The following is a 21,844-nucleotide window of genomic DNA, read 5'->3' as shown; positions in this document are numbered from 1 at the left end:
GTGTGATTGTGTGTAGTGCATGTGTGCACGTGTACTGTGAGGCATGCGTATGTGGTGTGTGTGCACGCGTGTGTATGATGCATGTGTAGCACTGTGAGGCACACGTGTGTGTGCACAGCACATGCACGGTTGTGTAGTGCACATGTGCAGGTGTACTGTGAGGCATGCATATGTGGTGTGTGGGCACGTGTAGTGTGTATGATGCATGTGTGGCATACATTGCATGTATGAGGTGTGCATGTGTATAGTACATATGCATGAATGTATTGTGCATGTGATGTGTGCAGTGTGTGGAGAGGGAGGGGCAGGTCCCAGGTGTGTGGAGTTGATGGTGGAGGAGGGACTTGACCCTCTCAGACCCAGGCAGCAGTCTTGGGGCATTTGGTCTTTGGGAGGAGACAGCCAGGGGCACTTGTACTCTGGTAGGCTAGGGTGAGCAGGGTAGTGTGTGGGGACACCTGCCCTCCAGAGGGGGAACAGTGAGGAAACTCAGTTAAGGAAGCCTGTGGGGAGGAGCAGTTGTCCCCAACCTGCCCTAAGGCTGCAGAACTCCAGAGTGCCTGGCATGGCATGGCATGGCCCAGACCCTCTAGGGCCCGCAGTGCCTACAGGGCAAGAATCGCATCTTCACAGTCCAGGGGTGCAGGCTGTTACTGCAGGGAGGGAAACCTCTGCCCACCAGCAACAGCACCCCTTGGTCCAGTCCCTCAACTCCTCCTTCTCAGGGTGGGGCTCATGGCCCTGCCCACCCCTCCGTGGCCAGGGGCACAGCTGCTCCTGTGACCTACAGAATGTCCCCTCCCTTTGGGGACCCCCTGCACTCCCTCCCATGCTGTCAGGGGGCAGCTCTTGCAACCCCAGTGAACCTTCCCCTCTCCCTCCAGCCCTACCCTGCCCACCTGGCAGTTCTCTTACAGGACTTGTCCCCAGAGCCCTATGGCCCTTTCATACCCAAGACCTTGTGTGCTGGGTTACTTTTCTCAGGGACAAGAAAATAGCTTCCTGGCACAAGGGCACCCACCTGTCCAACCTCAGCCCCCATGTCCCCTCCCACACCTTGGCAAGGAGCAACGGCAACAAGGTTATACCTGTGAGGCTATAAAACAGGGCTTTTCATACCTGCATACATGCCCGCGGGACACTCCTGCAGGGCTCTGTAAAATACCTGCCTGCCCCTCACTGCTGCCGCACCCAAAGCTGCATCTCAGGGAAGCCCCTGCCTGGGCTCCTCTTGCCTGCCTGGTCACCAGAGCTCAGCCCGGCCCTACCATCATGGCTTCAGTCTGGACTCCAGCCAGCCCCCATGTCACGCGGTGCTGAGGCCACCGTCTGTTCCAGGTGGGAGCCCGCCCGCTTGCATGGGGCCAGGGTGACCAGCTTGTTGGGCAGGGGTCCTCAAACCGGAGACGCCCTGAGGCTGTCAAGACTGCTGGGCACCCAGTTTCTGACTGAGCAGGTCTGGGTGGGGGTGCTCGCCTCCTTGGCAGTCCTCCCCACCCTGACACAGGATGGCCCACAAATTCCTGGTCACGCCCCCAGGAACAAATCCATTTGACTACTTAGGGAGCAGAGAGACAGGCAGACGCACACACGCTAGGCTCAGCCTGACCACCGGGGTTTTTCAGGCAAAAATGTTTATTCTGCTTTTTTCCTTGGTGGGTGGGTCATCGGGCTGCTTTGGCTACGAAGCTCAGGCTCTGTGGCCTGGGCGGTCCGAGCAGCACAGAGCCCCACGGCTGCCCTTGGGCCTCAGGAGCAGCAAGGCACAGAGGTGAGTCCTGCATCAGGTGACACGGTGGCGTGTGAGCACCGGAAAGGGAGAGGTGAGGCGCCTGCCATGCCTGGGGCACGGGGCCTCTTCAGGGATGGAGCAGCTCCAGTGTCTACTGAGAGGGCACAGCCTGACCCTCGGGATATTCACGGCACGTGCAGCCAGCACACGGCTGCAACTCCACTAAGGACACCTGTGAGCAGCCGCGGGCTCAGCTCCAGAGCAGGCCCCACCCATCCTGCCGGGGGCTTCCTCACAGGGCCTGGACAAAGGAACCAAGTCACACCCCCCATGCTAGAGGATCCCCCTGCAGCTCCTGGAAGGGCTGGGAAGCTGGAGCTGTCTCAGGTTCCCGTTGAGGCCCTGAGGCTGCCCCAGGACCCAGTACCCTGAGTTCCATGACTCCTTGGGAGATGAAGGACAGGAGGAAAAGGGGGAATGGATTTCTACAGGATGGGGTGGGGGATGGCCTGTCCTGGGGACACCCTGGCTCCTTCCACGCACTGGCCTGGGGAGAAGCTGGCAAGGAGAGGGCACTGGGTAAGGATGGGGTGCTGCATGACCCAGTTCTGCCCAAGGTGGCCCAGGGAGACCACTATGAAGGCTGTCTGGTGTGAGCGGGACCCTGGTGGGGTGCAGAGTGAGACCGTGTGTGGGGACTCAGGGAGGACACTGGGCGGGAGAGAGGCCCAGGGTGTCCCCTCACCCATGCACGTCCCTGGGTGCAATCATGGAGGACTGGTAAGGCCGCTACTGCCCAGTGGCGACCATCACCAGGGTCAGGAGTTGGGGAGTCAGTGCGGAGACCCAGGAAGGGGGCCACTTCCCAGGACATTTAGTGTCAGCAGGCGGAGTCTCTCCCACAGGCTCTGGCGGGCGTACCTCTACGCCTCCCTCCGGTACCGCAGCCGGGAGAACCGGTCCCTGATGGCCTGATCACTGTCTGGCTCACCCTCACCCAGGTGGACCACCCTGCTGCTTGGGACGAGGTCCCGCACCTTGTGCTTGATCACAGAGACCAGGCCGGGTGCCTCTGAGTCTGCTGGGCCTGTCAGGAGGATGTAGGCAGCATGGCGGCTTGGCTCAAACAGGACAGCTGCAGGGTGGGGGACACAGCTGTCAGGGCGGCTCGGGACCAGCCAGGACAGACCCCGCGGAACACCCGGGTCCCTGGCCAAGGCCGCACTCACCATCGAAGGCGACAATGTGGGTAGAGACATTGGCCAGCTCCAGCAGCACACGTGGCAGGGTAGGGTGGAACATATACAGGCTATGCCGGGCCTCCCCGGTCTCCTGGAGCAAGAATCAGCAATGGGTCCCACGCCCCTCACTGAGCACTCCCACAGGACACTGCTGTCAGAGTGACCATTCCTGGAGCTCTGTGTTCACTAGGGGCCCTATCTGGGTCCCCGACATGCCAGTCCCAGCTCTGTGGCCACCTCCCAGGTCCTCTCGCCCAACCTGGTCCTGACCCTGGTCCTTGCCAGCGGCCACTCCCTTCAGGGCATGGCTGTGTGCTCCCCTATCCACCGAAGGCCATCAGCCCCTTCTCCCTGGACTCCTCTAAGGTCACTTTCCCTCAGCTTGCACCACCTCATCCTGATTGACTGTCACTAGACTTCAATTTATTTGAGGTTGCCCAGGCACCAATTAGCTTCTGGGCACTCCCAGGTGGAGCCCAAGGCTGGGTCTCTGGCCCTGGCTCCCAGCACGGCTGCTCCGAGGGCGGCTCCCGTACCGTCTCGCTGGTGCTGCCCAGCTCGTGGAGGCCCCAGAAGAAGAAGGCTGAGCGGTGGTCTGCGGTCGGCAGGCTGGCGGACAGTGGACCCCCAGGGAGGCTCGGGAGGGCTAGGCTACACAGGAAAGCTCCAGTGCCAAGGTCCAGGAACAGGATCTGGGGAGGGAGGGGACACTGTGGGGGCCAACGTCGGGGCTACTGGGAAAACCTCAAGGCTTGCACGTGCCCTCAGCCACGCCAGCCCTGGAGGCAGATGCTCTGAGGGAGCCAGAACCTTCTCAGCGGCTCTGAGGGCAGCAGCCTCCTGGGCCACAGCCCCGTCTGCTTTCAGACCAGTCTGCCCTCAGCTAAGAACAAAGGTGCCACCTCCGAAGGAAGAACGGCAAACCTGTCTGTTGGTGCCGGTTCCGTTTTCAACGACTACAGCCAAGGTGTCTGGTTTGTAGTGGCCGAAGATGGGTTTTCTGGAACAATATGGAGGAAGCACTCACGAGGGGTCTCAGTGAGGAGACTGAGATGAAGGATGCACCCAGGAACAGGTCCGCCCTCAGTCTCCCATGGCCACATCTGGACCACAGCCCAGGACACGGAGCTGAAGTCTGGGGCACGAGGCAGCACCAAAGACAGGCAAGAGGCCCTGGCAGCAGTACACGGCCTCCGGCCCCACCCCCAGGGCTGTCTCATCAGCCAGTGGGACGTGCCCAGGGTGCTGGGGAGGGGTGCAGCACCTGCACGGCTCCTTGGGTAGACCCCGTACCTCAGGACATGGGCTGCCTTGGGCGTCCAGCGGGGTGTCAGCTCCTGCCCGTCCAACAGCACGAAGCCCTCTGAGCCCACAAGGAGCACATCTGCGCCGGTGTTCCCCGGGACATGCATCAGGTAGCGCACTGCTCCCGAGCTAGACAGGAGAGTGGGAGAAAGGGGCGCCGGGTCCCTGGGGTGGCCTCAGACACCCAGTGGAGGCCCTGGCATCGTCCGTCTCAGGGTGCTCCTCTCAGGCCCCCATAACCCGTTTCTCAGTTCTACAGCTTGAAAAGAGAAAAAAGACCCCCACTTTCCATGGAGACAAAGACAGGCACAGCGCCAGGAACCTTTCCTCTCTTTGCTCTTTACTCGGCTGGTTTGACCATTTCTCACATCTGAACCCAGGGTGATCTCACGGCATCCCTAGCACCTCCCTGCCTGTGGGGCTGCTCCGGGCTCCACAGATTGTCCAAACACCGAGGCAGGGGAGCTGAGCCGTGGCGTGGGCGCTCTGCGTGGAGAAAGGCCGCGGCCCAGACCCACCTGTGGGAAAGCATCCTGCGGGTGGTGGCGTTGAGCATGCTCTCCCAGTGCGGGTCATTCTTGAACGGGCCGTCCCTCCCGGTCACCTTCTCGTAGAGACCCTTCACAGAGCAGCCGCAGAGGGAGCTTGCTGTTCAAAACACGGGAGGGCCTGAGGTCACCAGGGTCACGCTGTGAACCCCGACCAGGAGCACGTGGTGTCACATGGAGCCAGGCCCCTGGGCTTCCTGACTCCAGCACCTCACGAGCAGAAGCAGGACCTGAGGAGCCGCAGGGCAGTCACGCTCCGCGAGGCCAGCCAGGGATGTGGCAGAAACAACGTACCGCAGGGAAAGAGGATGTAGTGGGCACCCGTCCTGGTGACGTGAAGGAGGAAGCCACTTTCTCCGTCCACACCAAGGCCGCCTCTGAGGCCAATCTGGTGCCCGGTGCTGCCTGAGTAGAGGTGGCCACTAACCTGCAATGACACAGGGCCCTAGGAAGAGAGGGACCTGAGCCTGGGGCGGGGCACTCTACCACGGGAGACGTGGAAGGGAAAGGGGCCCACAGGCTCTTGGGTTTGAGGAAAGGGGCGCTGACATCAGAGAGTCTGACACTGGTCAGTGCCTCCACACTGCATGGGGCACAGGAGGCAGCCTCAGTGCTCGCAGATGCTCCCAGCCCTCAGAGCTTCACCCCCAACACTGTAACAGCACAAATGGGAAGTGTGTGCTCCACCATTCTTGGGGAGGCCACAGAGCTACCTGGTAGAGGTGGAGCCCCCTCAGTATGCTGGGTCTATGGGAGTTGGGAACGTGGGGCTCTGGGAGAGTCCCTGACAAGTGGTCAGACCCAAATCCTGTCTGGGAAGTGGCAGCAGATGGGGAGGCAGAGGACGGCCGTGTGCCAGGTGGCCTTGGTGACTTGGGAGGAAAGCCAGGCTTGGCTGTACCTCCTCCTGCTCCTGGGTGAAAACCAGCAGGTCTGGGGCCCCATCACTGTCCACATCAGGCACCTGCAGCAGAGGGCTCAGGATGGACGCATTCCTGCTGAAGCTGCTGCTATGGTTCCACAGGGTTTCCCCTAAAATCAAGCACACGGTCACGGAACGTGGCCCTGAGTTCCCTTCAACAGCAGCCTGGCAACTGCATGGCCTGTGACAGGCAGGCTCCCGTTGAGGCATCACCCTCGTGACCCCATGGCTCGCCGCACACTCAGAGCAGAGATGCCAACAGGAGGGGAGGGCGGCACTCCTGTGCTTGTAAAGGAACAGCACGCAGAGGTGGTGGACACACGTCCTGCCAGTGGATGGAGACTTGGTGGCAACACGCCAAATGCTGACAGCCTCATTCCTGGGAACCGCAGAGTTCCCCCTTCCTTTTCTCCTATCTGCGTGTCCTAGAACATCTAAAGCCAATGCTGACCCTCCCGCCCGAGTGGATGAAGCCTGACCTCACCTACCTCTAGAAGCCCCTGCCTCCTGCTGGGGTTGCAGGTGTCCCCTTGGTGCCATGCAGGCCCTGGCTGAGTGGCCCCTTCCCCTGCCCTCCACATAGAAGGCAAGAATGGAGGTGTGTGCTCGGAGGCGGACCTATTGACCACAGGTCCCAACGCAACTCCTTACGCACATACAATCTCATCCAAACCTTTTTTTTTAGACAGATTCCTTGATTCTTAAAATATTTCCAGCCTGTTCCTTATTCTCCTCCATATCCTTAAAATGACAACTTGTAAGGGAAATGTGAACATTCACCAAATCTAGGCACAGAATTCCTCCAGACCGTGATGAGGTGCAAGGAGCCCACACACACTCACACGGCCCTGCACACCATGCATTCTTTCCCTTGTGCTTCCATGCAGCCGGCTCCGCTGGGGCTCGGACACCTGCACCCTCAGGCTTAGGGGCACAGACAGGCCCCAGTCTTCCCTGTTGGGCTGAGTGCAGGTTCATGTTCTGGGCTCGCCCTGGGCACTGCCACCACTGACACCCCAGGAACAGCTGGCGGCCAGGCCGCTCCTCCTCTCTGCTACCGCGTAGCAGGTGGCATCGGACTGCCCCTGTGTGTTACAGCCCACCAGCAAGGTGTAACGGGAGGTAACAGACACAGTGCAGCTGAAGGCAGCCGAGGTGTGTGACTTCCATGGGCTTGCACCCTCACTTGGAGGTTCTCCCCATAACCTTCCTTCCCATCCAGCCACCCTCAAGATCACAGGGCTGAGCCTCATCGGGGCCTCCTGGCACTGGCCCTCAGTGAGAATCCCGCTGTCTGGCTGGCCTACCTGTGAACGAGTCGACTGCAATGAAAGAACCGGGTCTGCCCACAAGGATGCAGGCAGAAGGTGCCTCACTGCCTCTTGGCTGGGGCACAGCACACTCCACCAGGGCCACGTCTTGGGCCACAGGTCTCTCCCAGAGCGTGCTGCCGTTGGCCCCCGACACAGCAGCGGCAAAGGTGCAGGGAGAGGAAAAGCCTGTAGGAAGAGACAGCGGCCCCTCACTGTTGCAGCCTCCGGGCAGGCGGGCCGGTCAGCTCCAGCATGTGCTCTGCCAGGCCTATCTTCCTCACATCTCTCCTAGGCCACAGCCCCTCCCTCCCAGGTGGATCCCCTTAATCTTGCAGGCTCCCGGGGCTCTAATGCTGACTCCACCGGGGCTCAGTGGCCAGGGCGGTGCTGGGGCTGGGCTTCCTGGCCTCTTTCTGGTCCTGCTAGGAAGGGTGACGAGATGCGTTGCAGAGATACCACCAACTGTTTCCCCCAAACACTATGAAAGTGAGAGGGTTACCCAAAACAACGACTCCTCCTTCTACAGGGAGCTCCTTCTTTCTCACATAAAATGAAATTACCTTCATCCACACAGGATCGGTTGAAATTGTTGCTGCTGTTGGTGTTTTTATAAAGAAAGAGAACATCTTGGATCCTGTCCCCGTTTATGTCATCCACAGCCAGGAAATCATAGATAACTGAAAGAGAAAACCACAGACTATATACTCCACGGGCCATGTCTGGTTTCCAGGAATGATCAGGTCCAACACGACCTACTTCTCTGCTCCGTTGAACCTGCCCCTGTGAGGTCACCCAGAGAGGACGGTGGCTTCTTCCTCACTCGGATGAGTAATGTTCTTCCTGAACACAAGGGGTGGGACAACGATGCCCAGTGCTGAGCTTCAGCAAGGAACAAGCCGGACACCTGGGCGTTAAGAACGCGTGTTCTTGGCTGGGCGCGGTGGCTCAAGCCTGTAATCCCAGCACTTTGGGAGGCCGAGACGGGCGGATCACGAGGTCAGGAGATCGAGACCATCCTGGCTAGCACAGTGAAACCCCGTCTCTACTAAAAAACACAAAAAAATTAGCCGGGCGAGGTGGCGGGCGCCTGTAGTCCCAGCTACTCGGGAGGCTGAGGCAGGAGAATGGCGTGAACCTGGGAGGCGGAGCTTGCAGTGAGCTGCGATCCGGCCACTGTACTCCAGCCTGGGTGACAGAGCAAGACTCCGTCTCAAAAAAAAAAAAAAAAAAAGAACGCGTGTTCTGGCACCTTCCGTTCAGGAAGAAATCCCTCCCTAGACCAAATGGCATCTAGACAGTCCACACTCCATACTCATCAGGGTTTATACTTCCTTTCATTTAAGGACTCAAGTGATAAACTTTACGCCCTAAAATCAAACACCAAAAGAATGGAGCTGGCCAGGGGCGGTGGCTCACGCCTGTAATCCCAGCACTTTGGGAGGCCAAGGTGGGCAGATAACAAGGTCAGGAGATTGAGACCATCCTGGCCAACATGTGAAACCCTGTCTCTACTAAAAATACAAAAAATTAGCTGGGTGTGGTGGTGTGTGCCTGTAATCCCAGCTACTCGGGAAGCTGAGGCAAGAGAATTGTTTGAACCAGGAGGTGGAGGTTGCAGTGAGCCAAGATTGCACCACTGCAATCCAGCAGCCTGGAGACAGAGCGAGAGTCCATCTCAAAAAAAAAAAAAAAAAAAAAAAAAAAAAAAAAAAACACCCAAAAAAAAATAGACCGGGCGCGGTGGCTCAAGCCTGTAATCCCAGCACTTTGGGAGGCCGAGGCAGGCGGATCACAAGGTCAGGAGACTGAGACCAGCCTGGCTAATATGGTGAAACCCTGTCTCTACTAAAAATAAAGAAATTAGCCAGGCGTGGTGACAGGCGCCTATAGTTTCAGCTACTTGGGAGGCTGAGGCAGGAGAAATGCTTGAACCCAGGAGGGGGAGACTGCAGTGAGTTGAGATTGTGCCACTGCACTCCAGCCTGGGCAACAGAACGAGACTCCATCTAAAAATAAATAAATAAATAGAGTTGAACCCCGCCCCCTCCTTTTTGTAGAGATGGGGACTGGCTACGTTGCCCAGGCTGGCCTTGAACTCCAGGCCTCAAGTGATCCTCCTGTCTCAGCCTCTGAAAGTGCTGGGATTACAGGTGTGAGCCACTGCATCCAGCATGAAGTTGGATCTTTACATCATGCACAAAAATGAACTCAAAATGAATCAAAGACCTAAACATAAGAGCTAAAACTATAAAACTCCTAGGAAAAAAAAAAAAAAAAAAAAAACAGGGAAAAATCTTCATGACATTGCATCTGGTAACAGTTTCTTTGATACAAAAGCACAGGAAGCCGAGTGTGGTGGCTCACGTCTGTAATTCCAGCACTTTGGGAGGCTGAGGCGGGTGGATCACCTGAGGTCAGGAGTTCGAGACCAGCCAGGCCAATATGGCAAAACCCTGTCTCTACTAAAACTACATAAATTAGCCAAACATGGTGGCGGTCGCCTGTAATCCCAGCTACTTGGGAGACTGAGGCAGGAGAATCGCTTGAACCCAGGAGGTAGAGGTTGCAGTGAGCTGAGATCACGCCACTGCATTTTCCAGCATGGATGAGAAAGCAAGATGCTGTCTCCAAAAAAAAAAAAAAAAAAAAAAAAAAAGCACAGGAAAGAAAAAATGGGCTTCATTAAAACTAAAAATTTTTATGCATCAAAGGACACTATCAAGAGAGTGAAGAGGCCAGGTGTGGTGGCTCATGCCAGTAGTCCCAGCACTTTGGGAAGCCAAGGGAGGCAGATCACTTGAGGTCAGGAGTTCGAGATCAGCCTGGCCAACATGGTAAAACCCCATCTCTACTGAAGATACAAAAGTTATGGCCGAGCGTGGTGGCTCAAGCCTGTAATCCCAGCACTTTGGGAGGCCGAGGCGGGTGGATCACCTGAGGTTGGTAATTTGAGACCAGCCTGACCAACATGGAGAAACCCTGTCTCTACTAAAAATACAAAATTAACCAGGCGTGGTGGTGTGTGCCTGCAGTTCTAGCTACTCGGGAGGCTGAGGCAGGAGAATCACTTGAACCCGGAAGGCGGAGGTTGCAGTGAGCCGAGATTGCGCCATTGCACTCCAGCCTGGGCAACAAGAGCAAAACTCTGTCTCAAAAAAAAAAAAATTAGCCAAGTGTGGTAGCTTGTGCCTGTAATCCTAGCTACTTGGGAGGCTGAGGCAGGAGAATCGCTTGAACCCGGGAGGCAGAGGTTGCAGTCAGCCGAGATCGCGCCACTGCACTCCAGCCTGGGGGTAGAAGAGTGAAACTCCGTCTCAAAAAAAAAAAAATTCTTTTTTAATTTTTAAAAATGGGCAAAAGACTTGAACAGACATTCAACAAAGAAGATGCAAGAATGGCTAAAACTCACATGAAGAGAGGGATCCAACATTTTTAGTCACTGGGAGATTCTAATTCATACCCACCAGCATGAGTGCAACAGAAAAGACAGACAGTAACAAGTGTTGGCAAGGACCGGAGAGACTGAAGGCCTCCTCAGCATTGTAGCCGGAAGGTAAAATGGTCACACGGTGCAGCTGCTTTAGAAACAGCTTGTCAGCTCCTCAGAAAGTTAAACATAAACTTACCATAGGGTTCAGCAATTCCACTCCTAGCGATCTACCCAAGAGAAATGAAAACACACGCACACGAAGATCTGCACGTGAATGTTCACGGCTGAATTATCCATAAGAACCCCAACCGAGAGCGAGTGATGCAGGTGATCGCCAGCCAGCAGGCCCCCAGGAGCACTGCTCAGCAACGGAAAGACATACAGACCACGACACAAACGAATGGCAAAACATCACACTAAGTGAAGGAAGTCACACTCCAAAGGTACACACTGTAGGATTTCACTTCTAAGAAATGTCTAGAGGCCGGGCGCAGTGGCTCATGCCTGTAATCCCAGCACTTTGGGAGGCCGAGGTGGGCGGATCACCTGAGGTCGGGAGTTCGAGACCAGCCTGACCAACATGGAGAAACCCCATCTCTACTAAAAACACAAAATTAGCCGGGCGTGGTGGCACATGCCTATAATCCCACCTACTTGGGAGGCTGAGACAGGATAATCACTTGAACCCAGGAGGCAGAGGTTGCGGTGAGCCAAGATCATGCCATTGCACTCCAGCCTGGGCAACAAGAGCAAAACTGTGTCTAAAAAAAAAAAAACTCATCTTTGGAGACAGAAGACTAGGTTGCCCAGGGCTAGGAGAGGAGGGAACAGGGAGTGATGACAAAGGTAATGAGGAACTTTCTTTTTTTGAGACAGGGTCTCCCTCTGTCACCCAGGCTGGAGTGCGTGGCACGATCACAGCTTACTGCAGCCTCAACCTTCCACATGTAAGTGATACTCTTACCTCAGCCTCCCAAGTAGCTGGGACCATAGCTGCATGCGACCATACCTGGCTGATTTTATTTTTCTGTAGAGATGGGGTCTGTGCCCAGCCTCTTCAGGAATCTTTTAGGGATGATGGAAATATTCTAAAACGGAATGGTACTGACAGCTACATAACTCTATAAATTGACTACCAATCACTGAATTGGGCCAGGTGTGGTGACTTACGCCTTTAATCCCAACATGCTGAGAGGCTGAGGGAAGAGGATCACTTGAAATCAGGAGTTCAAGAGCAGCCTGGCCAACATGGTAAAACCCCATCTTTACTAAAAGTACAAAATTAGGGCCAGGCGCGGTGGCTCATGCCTGTAATCCCAGCATGTTGGGACGCCAAGGTGGGTGGATCACGAGGTCAAGAGTTCAAGATCAGCTGGGCGTGGTGGCTCACGCCTGTAATCCCAGCACTTTGGGAGGCTGAGGCGGGTGGATAACGAGGTCAGGAGCTTGAGACCATCCTGGCCAATGTGTGAAACCCTGTCTCTACTAAAAATACAAAAAATTAGCTGGGTGTGGTGGTGTGTGCCTATAATCCCAGCTACTCAGGAGGCTGAGGCACGAGAATCATTTGAACCTGGGAGGCACGGCTTGCAGTGAGCTGAGCTCATGTCACTGCACTCCAGCCTGGGTGACAGAGCGAGACACCATCTCTTAAAAAAAAAAAAAAAAGTTCTAGAACAGCCTGGCCAACATGGTAAAACCCCATCTCTACTAAGAACACAAAAATTGGCCAGACAGGATGGCTCATGCCTGTAATCCCAGCACTGTAGGCACCTGTAGTCCCAGCTACTCCAGAGGCTGAGGCAGGAGAATGGCGTGAACCCGGGAGGTGGGGCTTGCAGTGAGCCAAGACTGCACCACTGCACTCCAGCCTGGGCAATAGAGCAAGACTCCTTCTCAAAAAAAATTAAAATTAAAATTAAAAAAATAAAAAAGAATACAAAAATTAGGCTGGGCCCATTGGCTCACGCCTATAACCCCAGAACTTTGAGCGACCAAGGCAGGAGGATCACCTGAAGTCGGGAGTTCAAGACCAGTCTGACCAACATGGAGAAACCCTGTCTCTACTAAAAACACAAAATTAGCCAGGCATGGTGGCACATGCTTGTAATCCCAGCAACTAGGGAAGCTGAGGCAGGAGAATGGCTTGAACCTGGGAAGTGGAGGTTGCAGTGAGCCAAGATCATGCCATTACACTCCAGCCTCGGCAACAAGAGCCAAACTCCATCTCAAAAAAAAGAAAAAAATAGCCAGGTGTGGTGGCACCTGTGCCTGTAATCCCAGCTACTGGGGAGAATGAGGCAGGAGAATTGATTGAACCTGGGAGCAGGAGGTTGCAGTGAGCCAAGATCGCACCTCTGCACTCTAGCCTGGGCAGTAAGAGCAAACTTCGGCTCAGAAAAAAAAAAAAAAAAAAAAAAAAGGCCAGGCAGGGTGCCTCACGCCTGTAATCCCAGCGCTTTGGAAGGCCGAGGCAGGCAGATCACGAGGTCAGGAGATCGAGACCATTTGGCTAACAACGGTGAAACCCTGTCTCTACTAAAAAAAAAAATACACAAAATTAGCCGGGCGTGGTGGCGGGCACCTGTAGTCCCAGCTACTCCGGAGGCTGAGGCAGGAGAACAGCGTGAACCCGGGAGGCGGAGCTTGCAGTGAGCTGAGATTGCGCCACTGTACTCCATCCTGGGTGACAGAGAGACACTCTGTCTCAAAAAAATAAAAATTAAAAAATAAGGCCGACTGGCCAGGCGCAGTGGCTCAAACCTGCAATCCCAGCACTTTGGGAGGCCAAGGCTCAGCAGATCGAGACCATCCTGGCGAACACGGTGAAACCTCGTGTCTACTAAAAATACAAAAAATTAGCCAGGCGTGGTGGCAGGCACCTGTAGTTCCAGCTACTTGGGAGGCTGAGGCAGGAGAACGGTGTGAACCTGGGGAGCGGAGCTTGCAGTGAGCGGACATCACGCCACTGCACTCTGGCCTGGGCGACAAAGCAAGACTCCATCTCAAAAAAAAAAAAAAAAAAAAAAAAAAAAAGAAGGCCAGTGTGGTGGCTCATGCCTCTAATCCCAGCACTTCGGGAGGCTGAGACTGGCAGATCACGAGGTCAGGAGATCGAGACCATCCTGGCTAACATGGTGAAATCCTATCTCTACTAAAAAATACAAAAAAGTAGCTGGGCGTGGTGGCAGGCGCCTGTAATCCTAGCTACTTGGGAGGCTGAGGCAGGAGAATGGCGGGAACCTGGGAGGCAGAGCTTGCACTGAGCCAAGATTGTACCACTGCACTTCAGCCTGGGTGACACAGCAAGACTCTCTCAAAAAATACATGTATATTTTGAACACAAATTGACCCTAAGTGAGGTTTCAACAACAAATCCTACTGATGGCACTGGAGAAGCCCTGAAGTCTGTGGCAGGAAACACTGAGGCTGTCAGTGTTCACGCCCACTGACATGGGTGACTGCAGCTGCTCTTCTCCTAGAAGCAGAATGTCCTGACTAAGGCTGATTCCATTGCTTTTTATAACGGCTAAGACTTCAGAATGGCAAGTTCACGAGACAGGAATGAAAGCGTGCTTTCCTTTCACTAACCAGGATGTGAGCTGGGGCATCCTAGCAAGACTGGACCATACGACCTGGTGCATGTTTTTCACATTTTATGACAGCCTTTTCTGTATCTTTCACCCACAAGCTCTGTTTCATTAACTTTTTTAATTTAGAAAAGTACCCAAATGGGCTACTTTTATTTAGCCAACTCATCCTTCCTAAAAAAGGGAGATGAGTTTGGGAGGCTAAAAAAGGGAGAACCAGTTGGGTGTGGTGGCTCACGCTTGTAATCCCAGCACTTTGGGAGGCCAAGGCAGGCAGATCACGAGGTGAGGAGATTGAGACTATCCTGGCTAACACGGTGAAACCCCGTCTCTACTAAAAATACAAAAAATTAGCTGGGCATGCTGGTGGGCACCTGTAGCTGGGTGTAGTCCCAGCTAATCGGGAGGCTGAGGCAGGAGAATGGTGGGAACCTGGGAGGCGGAGCTTGCAGTGAGCTGAGATTGTGCCGCTGCACTCTAGCCTGGGTGACAGAGCAAGACTCTGTCTCAAAAAAAAAAAAAAAAAAAAAAAAAAAGGGAGAACCAAGGCCAGACACAGTGGCTCATACCTGTAATCCCAGCACTTTGGGAGGCTGAGGTGGGCAGATCACCTGAGGTCAGGAGTTCGAGACCAGCCTGACCAACATGGAGAAACCTGGTCTCTACTAAAAATACAAAATTAGCCAGGCGTGGTGGTGCACGCCTGTAATCCCAGCTAGTCGGGAGGCTGAGGCAGGAGAATTGCTTGAACCCAGGAGGCGGAGGTTGCGATGAGCAGAGATGGCACCATTGCACTCTAGCCTGGACAACAAGAGCAAAACTCTGCCTCAAAAAAAAAAAAAAAAAAAAAGGGATAACCAAGAGCCAGACACAATGCTTCCCTGGCAGCGTTTTCACGTTTATTTAAAGGCTGCGCAGCTGGGCGCGGTGGCTCATGCCTCTAATCCCAGCACTTTGGGAGGCTGAGGCGGGCGGATCACCTGAGGTCAGGAGTTCGAAACCAGCCTGACCAACATGGAGAAACCCAATCTCCACTAAAAATACAAAATTAGCTGGGCGTGGTGCTGCACGCCTGTAAACACAGCTACTTGGGAGGCTGACGCAGGAGAATCACTTGAACTCCAGAGGCAGAGGTCGCGGTGAGCTGAGATCGTGCCATTGCACTCCAGCCTGGGCAACAAGAGAGAAATTCTGCCTCAAAAAATAAAATAAAAAGGCTGCTCTATCGCGCCCTAAAATTCCAGGAAAACCTTGGACATAGAACTGGCAGCCACTTGGGGTTGATTCACGGCTTCAAGGCCAATTCTAGACTCACAGACACAGTTCTGCCCCCACCCCCAGCCCCTGGGAAGAGCTGCTTTGGACTCCATTGGGCGGGAAGCCGGGCTCACCAGCGGCATTGTAGTCGATCCTCCACATTCGCTGTGACGCTGGCCGGTCTGGACACGGGATGACGAATGAGACGACAAACACCACAAAAAGGCAGAGAAACAATGAAAGAAAAAACGCCACCGTTCGGCATCGGGAGAGCCGGGACTGTGGAGGTGTGCTTTTCAAGTTATCCTCATTTTTCGATGAGTTTCCCAGATTTTCCTGCGATTTTCTTTCTTCATTTTTCAAGGGGTGGACTTCGGCTTCTAAGTCCTGGTGGTCCAACATCACGGGCACACCTCAAAGTTTAACTCCTGGTCACTGTGTCAATAAAGCAAGAAGTCGGCAAGGCCAGCAGTGCCACGGCACAAAGCTGCAGCGCACAGGGTCTGCCGGCGTCAGCTTCTCGGGGAGCTGGCTGCAGCTGTAACCATGGGCCGTCAGCCCACTAAATAAAAACTAAATACATGTTTAGGGTGTCAGTCTTAACAGATTATACTTAAGAAGGTCTCTAACTAATGTGGAAAGACGAATTAGCTGTGTAGAGCCAGCAAGCAGGAACTATTTTCATCCTGAACACGCTGGTGCTTCCTGCCTGCCGAACCCAGGAAATGCTGAAGGAGCTCCAGGGCAGTGCTGGGCCAGGGGTGAGGACGCTGCAACCCACACCCTGCAAGTTCACTAAGCCCCACCTACTCAGCCTCGGAGCACATCTGAGTCACCTTCCACCGGCCTCAGCTCGGATGGGAAAGGTGACCCAGGTGCGCACACAGGGGCTCCCTGGAGAGCCCCAGACTCAAAATCCAAAGTTCAGGGCGAAGATGGGCTCTGGGCGGGCAGCCTCGCACCTCTCTGGCTGTGTGACCAGGACATACGCTTTCACTGAACTGTGCCTCACTTCCTTCTCTGTAAAAGAAATAATATCTACTTTAGAAGCCTATTCTAAGGATTAAATCATTAAATGCATAGAAAGCACTTATAAGATCATCTGATACACAGTAAACATTCAAACACTACCTAATTATTATTAATAAAATATGTTCATGGATAAGCACAGACTAACTAGGGAAAAATAAAATATGTACAAACAGAAGTCCACAGGGGAGGACAGGGGACGGCTGTGTGGAGTGAGCTCAGGGCTGGGCGTAACTTCTGAGCCCCGACTCTGAGGGGAAAAACATGCCCTCTCCTTGCCCTGGTTCCGGCTGGCTGGACCAGGGGTGGATGTGGTGGGGAAACTGGCAGTCGCTGTCTTAGAAACAAAAATGGAAAACACATTTGAAGATAGGAAAGGCACAGGGCCTCTGATATCTGCCAGCCACCACCACCCAGCCTGAGCTGCTTCGACTGTATAAAAGAGAAAAAAAAACTTCCATTTTGTCTCAGGCAAGATTTTTGTTATTTTGGTCCTTTTTGAACAGCCAAACCGATGTCCTAACACATCATACTGCGAGATTGGACATGATCGGGCAGATTTGAGGTAAAATCTTCATTTACCCAAAAAGGAAGCAACAGTTCACAACAAAGGGAGGGTGCAAGCTGAAAGAGGGCGTGTGGAGCTCAGCCAAGGAACACAAGGAAGTGCTGAGCTGAAAGCTGCACCCTCCGGGGAAGGGTCAGGAAAACAGAGAGATAAGGGACGGCTGGCTTTTGTTTTAAACTGTTCACTCAGACTTTGTCTTTTCCTAATTATCTAATAAAAATAATTCATGTAATAACCTGTGTATGCCACTAGAATGGCTTTAATTTTAAAAGGAAAAATGACAAGTCTGGGTGAGGATGTGGAGAAATCGGAACCATCGTACATTGCTCGTGGGACTGTAAAATGATGCAGCTGCTGTGAAAAACAGTCTGGCAGATCCTCAAAAAGTTAAACATAGAACTACCATATTCTCCAGCAAGTCCAGTCCTAGGTGTACACCCACAAGAATTAAAAAAACAGACTTTCCGGCCGGGCACGGTGGCTCACGCCTGTAATCCCAGCACTTTGGGAGGCCGAGACGGGCGGATCACGAGGTCAGGAGATCGAGACCATCCTGGCTAACACGGTGAAACCCCGTCTCCACTAAAAAATACAAAAAACTAGCCGGGCGAGGTGGCGGGCGCCTGTAGTCCCAGCTACTCGGGAGGCTGAGGCAGGAGAATGGCGTGAACCCGGGAGGCGGAGCTTGCAGTGAGCTGAGATCTGACCACTGCACTCCAGCCTGGGTGACAGAGCAAGACTCCGTCTCAAAAAAAAAAAAAAAAAAGATTGAGACTATCCTGGCCAACACAGTGAAAACCCCATCTCTACTAAAAATACAAAAATTGGCTGGACATGTGCCCGGCCTAGACCCCATCTCTTAAAAAAAAAACAAACGTGGCTAGGCATGGTGGCTCACGCCTGTAATCGCAGCACTTTGGGAGGCCGAGTGAGTGGATTGCTTGAGCTCAGGAGTTTGAGACCAGTCTGGGCAACGTAGTAAGACTCGGTCTCTACTAAAAATACCAAAAAAATTAGCCGGGTATGGTGGCGCTCGCCTGTGGTCCCAGCTACTTAGGAGGCTGGGGTAGGAAGATGACTAGAGCCCGGCGGGGCAGAGGCTGCAGTGAGCTGAGATCTGGCCACTGCACTCCCACCTGGGTGACAGAGCAGGACCCTGTCTCAAAAAACAAACAAACAGGGCCGGGCGCGGTGGCTCAAGCCTGTAATCCCAGCACTTTGGGAGGCCGAGGCGGGCGGATCACAAGGTCAGGAGATCGAGACCACAGTGAAACCCCGTCTCTACTAAAAATACAAAAAAAAATTAGCCGGGCGCGGTGGCGGGCGCCTGTAGTCCCAGCTACTCAGGAGGCTGAGGCAGGAGAATGGCGGGAACCCGGGAGGTGGAGCTTGCAGTGAGCCGACATCGCGCCACTGCACTCCAGCCTGGGCAACAGCGTGAGACTCCGTCTCAAAAAACAAACAAACAAACAAACAAACAAACAAACAAAAACCCCACCGCAGAGGCTCAAACAAAAACTTGTAAATCAGTGTTCATATTGGTTCATCATTAACAACAGTCAAAACGTAGAAACAACCCAGATGTCCAACAACGTATGAACATATAGGCCGGGTGCAGTGGCTCATGACTGTAATCCCAGCACTTTGGGAGGCCAAGGCAGGCAGATCACGAGGTCAGGAGTTCGAGACCAGCCTGGCCAATATGGTGAAAGCCGTCTCTACTAAAAACACAAAAAAAAGGCTGGGCGCGGTGGCTCACACCTGTAATCCCAGCACTTTGGGAGGCCGAGACGGGCGGATCACAAGGTCAGGAGATCGAGACCATCCTGGCTAACACGGTGAAACCCCGTCTCTACTAAAAATACAAAAAAAATAGCCGGGCATGGTGCAGGCGCCTGTAATCCCAGCTACTCGGGAGGCTCAGACAGGAGAATCACTTGAACCTGGGAGGTGGAGGTTGCAGTGAGCCCAGACTGCACCACTGCACTCCAGCCTGGGCAACAGAGGGAGACTCCTTCTCAAAAAACAAAAACAAAAAAAGAAAAAAAACCATATGAATGGAGAAACTAAATACAATTTAGTAAACAATTGTAAATAATACAATTGCACCATAATGCAGTGGTGTGTTTTTCAGCCACAGTAAGAAATAAAACTCTGACACATTATAAAATTATGCTAAATGAAATAACTAGGACACAAAGGTCACCTGTGGTGTGATTCCAGTTCTACGAAATGCCCAGAACAGGCAAATTCACAGAGGCAGGAAGTAGACTCGTGGATGCCAGGTGCTGGGAACAGGGAGAGTTGGGAGGGACTGCTATGCACTATGGGGTTTCTCTGTGTGGGATGATGAAAAGAGTAGTGATGGTTATAAAATGCTGGGATTATACCAAATGTTACTAATGGCAAATTTTATGTTATGTATATTTTGCCACAATAAAAAAAAAATGTGTGCATTCTCCTAAGTGTGCTGAGGCTTAAGTTTTCACATCTTGGAAGTCCGAAAAGGTGTGCTTATCAAAGGCAATGAGTTAGACCACGGAAAATCAAACAGTGAGTCATGACCAAGGACCTCATTAAACCCGAGCAGCTGGCATGGGGGTGGGGAGGGCAGGGCATGGGTTGTCTAGAAAAGGTAACTAGGGAAAAGGCAGCAACAGAACGTAGGAGTGTCTCACTGCCAGAGCCTGAGGGGCTGGGGCCAGGGCTTGAAGAAGAGGAGACGGCCATTTGTTCAGCAAATCTAGCCACTATGTCCCCAAGGAAGGGATGTGTGAAATGTTTAAAACATAGATTCCTTTGGCAAAGGAAAGAAAATGGAGTGAAAACCAGAATGCTACAATTCTGGGTTTCTATCTTTAAGGCTTTAAACTTAAGAGCTTTAAAATTGCAGCCAAGAAATTTGAGCTCTGAGCCTCAGCTGTCCTCATCTGTTGGGAGCCAGAGCTTCGAAGAAAACGTGTGGGAGGCCGGGCGCGATGGCTCAAGCCTGTAATCCCAGCACTTTGGGAGGCCGAGACGGGCGGATCACGAAGTCAGGAGATCGAGATCATCCTGGCTAACACAGTGAAACCCCGTCTCTACTAAAAAATACAAAAAACTAGCCGGGCGAGGTGGTGGGCGCCTGTAGTCCCAGCTACTCGGGAGGCTGAGGCAGGAGAATGGCGTAAACCCGGGAGGCGGAGCTTGCAGTGAGCTGAGATCCAGCCACTGCACTCCAGCCTGGGCGACAGAGCAAGACTCCGTCTCAAAAAAAAAAAAAAAAAGAAAGAAAACGTGTGGGAAAGCACTTCTCAAGGAGGGGCATCAACCACCACCACCAGGAATCTGAAAACACGACCCATCCATCCATGGGCCCACGAGTCCTGACCTACCTGGTCGTGGGAGTGCCCAGAGGAGGTGCTGCCCGAAGGACGTGCTCGATGTTGACTCCTGCTGGTGCATCTGGTTGTGAGCTGTGGACAGGGAATCTGTGCCTTCGTAACCCCAGGTGGACCTAGGGATCATAAAGCTACTTGTAAAGTGCAGCTCAGGCAGCCTGCGAAGGTGTCAGGTGAGGAACTTAGATCCTTCCAAAGACACGATTCTCAGCGGCGGCTCCACATGAAAATAACTTGAGTGCTTTGGCAATCCTGGTGCCACACTCCAGAAGGACTCAGTAATAACCTCAGCGCTTTCGCGCTCCCGACGCCACGATCTAGAAGGGCCCGGTAATAACCTGAGCGCTTTCGCGCTCCCGACGCCACGATCCAGAAGGACCCAGTAATAACCTGAGTGCATTCGCAATCCTGATGCCACACTCCAGAAGGACTCAGTTGGCCACTCTGGGCGGGGAGTCCCAGTCAGGAGCGGCTGCTAGCACTCTCCAGCTGACTCCAGGGTACAGCCAAGCAGAGAATCACAGGCTGAGAAGTCTGCCCTTGTTTGGTTCATCCCACTCTACCAGATGAGGGCCAGACATCTCCTGACCCTCAAGGGGGAGACTCCACCCCCCAACAGCCAGCCTAGAAACAAGGCAAAGGGGAAAGGGCCTCTTCCTCTGAAGATGCCGCCTGACCTGCATTCTGGGTTTTCTGTTCCTTGGAGTTCACAGCAAGCTTAGTAAAGTCAAACCAAATGCAGACCTCAAGCTAGTAAATGACATCGCTCCTTTTCTTAATCATTCTTCCAACACCTAAGCTATGACCAAGGGACCCTGCAAGACAATTCCTATTAATGTAGTTTGGATTTATAATTTTAAAAAATCAGTAATATATATATACACACACAATGTTTATGAGGGCCGGGCGCGGTGGCTCACGCCTGTAATCCCAGTACTTTGGGGGCAGAGGCAGGCAGGTCGCTTGGGCCCGGGAGTTTGAGACCAGCCTGGGCAACATGGGGACACTTCATCTCCACCAAAAATAAAAAAATCAGCCAGGTGTGGTGCTGGGCACCTGTCATTCCAACTACTCGGGAGGCTGAGGCAGGAGGATTGCTTGAGCCCGGGAGGTCAAGGCTGCAGTGAGCCATGACCATGCCACTGCATTCCAGCCTGGGCAACAGAACAAGACCCTGTTTCAAAAAAACCCACAAAACTTAAAAAGTATAAAAGGGTAAATCTCCTTTCATCTTGTGGCTCCAGGACTCAAGAGGGGAAGCTTGATACTGGTTTCATATGGGTCCTTCCAGAAGTATTCTCTGTGTGGACAAGCATGGAATATACGAAGTACACACTTTATATGAAAAAAATGTGGCCCGGGCGCGGTGGCTCAAGCCTGTAATCCCAGCACTTTGGGAGGCCGAGACGGGCGGATCACGAGGTCAGGAGATCGAGACCATCCTGGCTAACACAATGAAACCCCGTCTCCACTAAAAATACAAAAAAATTAGCCGGGCGAGGTGACGGCGCCTGTAGTCCCAGCTACTC

General features: G+C 53.5%; 1 protein-coding gene across 7 annotated transcripts in view; it reads right to left on the bottom strand.

Annotated features, from left to right (window-relative positions):
* Nucleotides 1–1,594: 1,594 nt before the first annotated feature.
* Nucleotides 1,595–21,844, bottom strand: part of LOC105485922 (family with sequence similarity 234 member A) — a 37,163-nt gene continuing 16,913 nt past the window's right edge. For 5 of the 7 annotated variants that reach the window (XM_011748550.3, XM_071083768.1, XM_011748552.3 and 2 more), the window contains 12 exons: nt 20,310–20,431; nt 15,473–15,773; nt 7,622–7,738; nt 7,056–7,247; nt 5,728–5,858; nt 5,121–5,253; nt 4,797–4,926; nt 4,267–4,407; nt 3,898–3,973; nt 3,510–3,665; nt 2,962–3,064; nt 1,595–2,867 (listed from right to left, as the gene is read on the bottom strand). In XM_011748550.3, coding sequence (XP_011746852.1) covers nt 2,656–2,867; nt 2,962–3,064; nt 3,510–3,665; nt 3,898–3,973; nt 4,267–4,407; nt 4,797–4,926; nt 5,121–5,253; nt 5,728–5,858; nt 7,056–7,247; nt 7,622–7,738; nt 15,473–15,740 — 1,659 coding nt within the window. In that variant the 5' untranslated portion in view covers nt 15,741–15,773; nt 20,310–20,431 and the 3' untranslated portion in view covers nt 1,595–2,655. Of the gene's footprint in view, nt 2,868–2,961; nt 3,065–3,509; nt 3,666–3,897; nt 3,974–4,266; nt 4,408–4,796; nt 4,927–5,120; nt 5,254–5,727; nt 5,859–7,055; nt 7,248–7,621; nt 7,739–15,472; nt 16,090–19,141; nt 19,273–20,309; nt 20,432–21,844 lie in introns of those variants that run through there. The other 2 variants (XM_071083770.1, XM_024794142.2) reach the window with 2 other exon arrangements.

Source organism: Macaca nemestrina, chromosome 18 (genome assembly GCF_043159975.1).
Source record: "Macaca nemestrina isolate mMacNem1 chromosome 18, mMacNem.hap1, whole genome shotgun sequence".
Lineage (NCBI taxonomy): Eukaryota > Metazoa > Chordata > Mammalia > Primates > Cercopithecidae > Macaca > Macaca nemestrina.
This window is presented reverse-complemented; position numbering and strand designations above follow the sequence as displayed.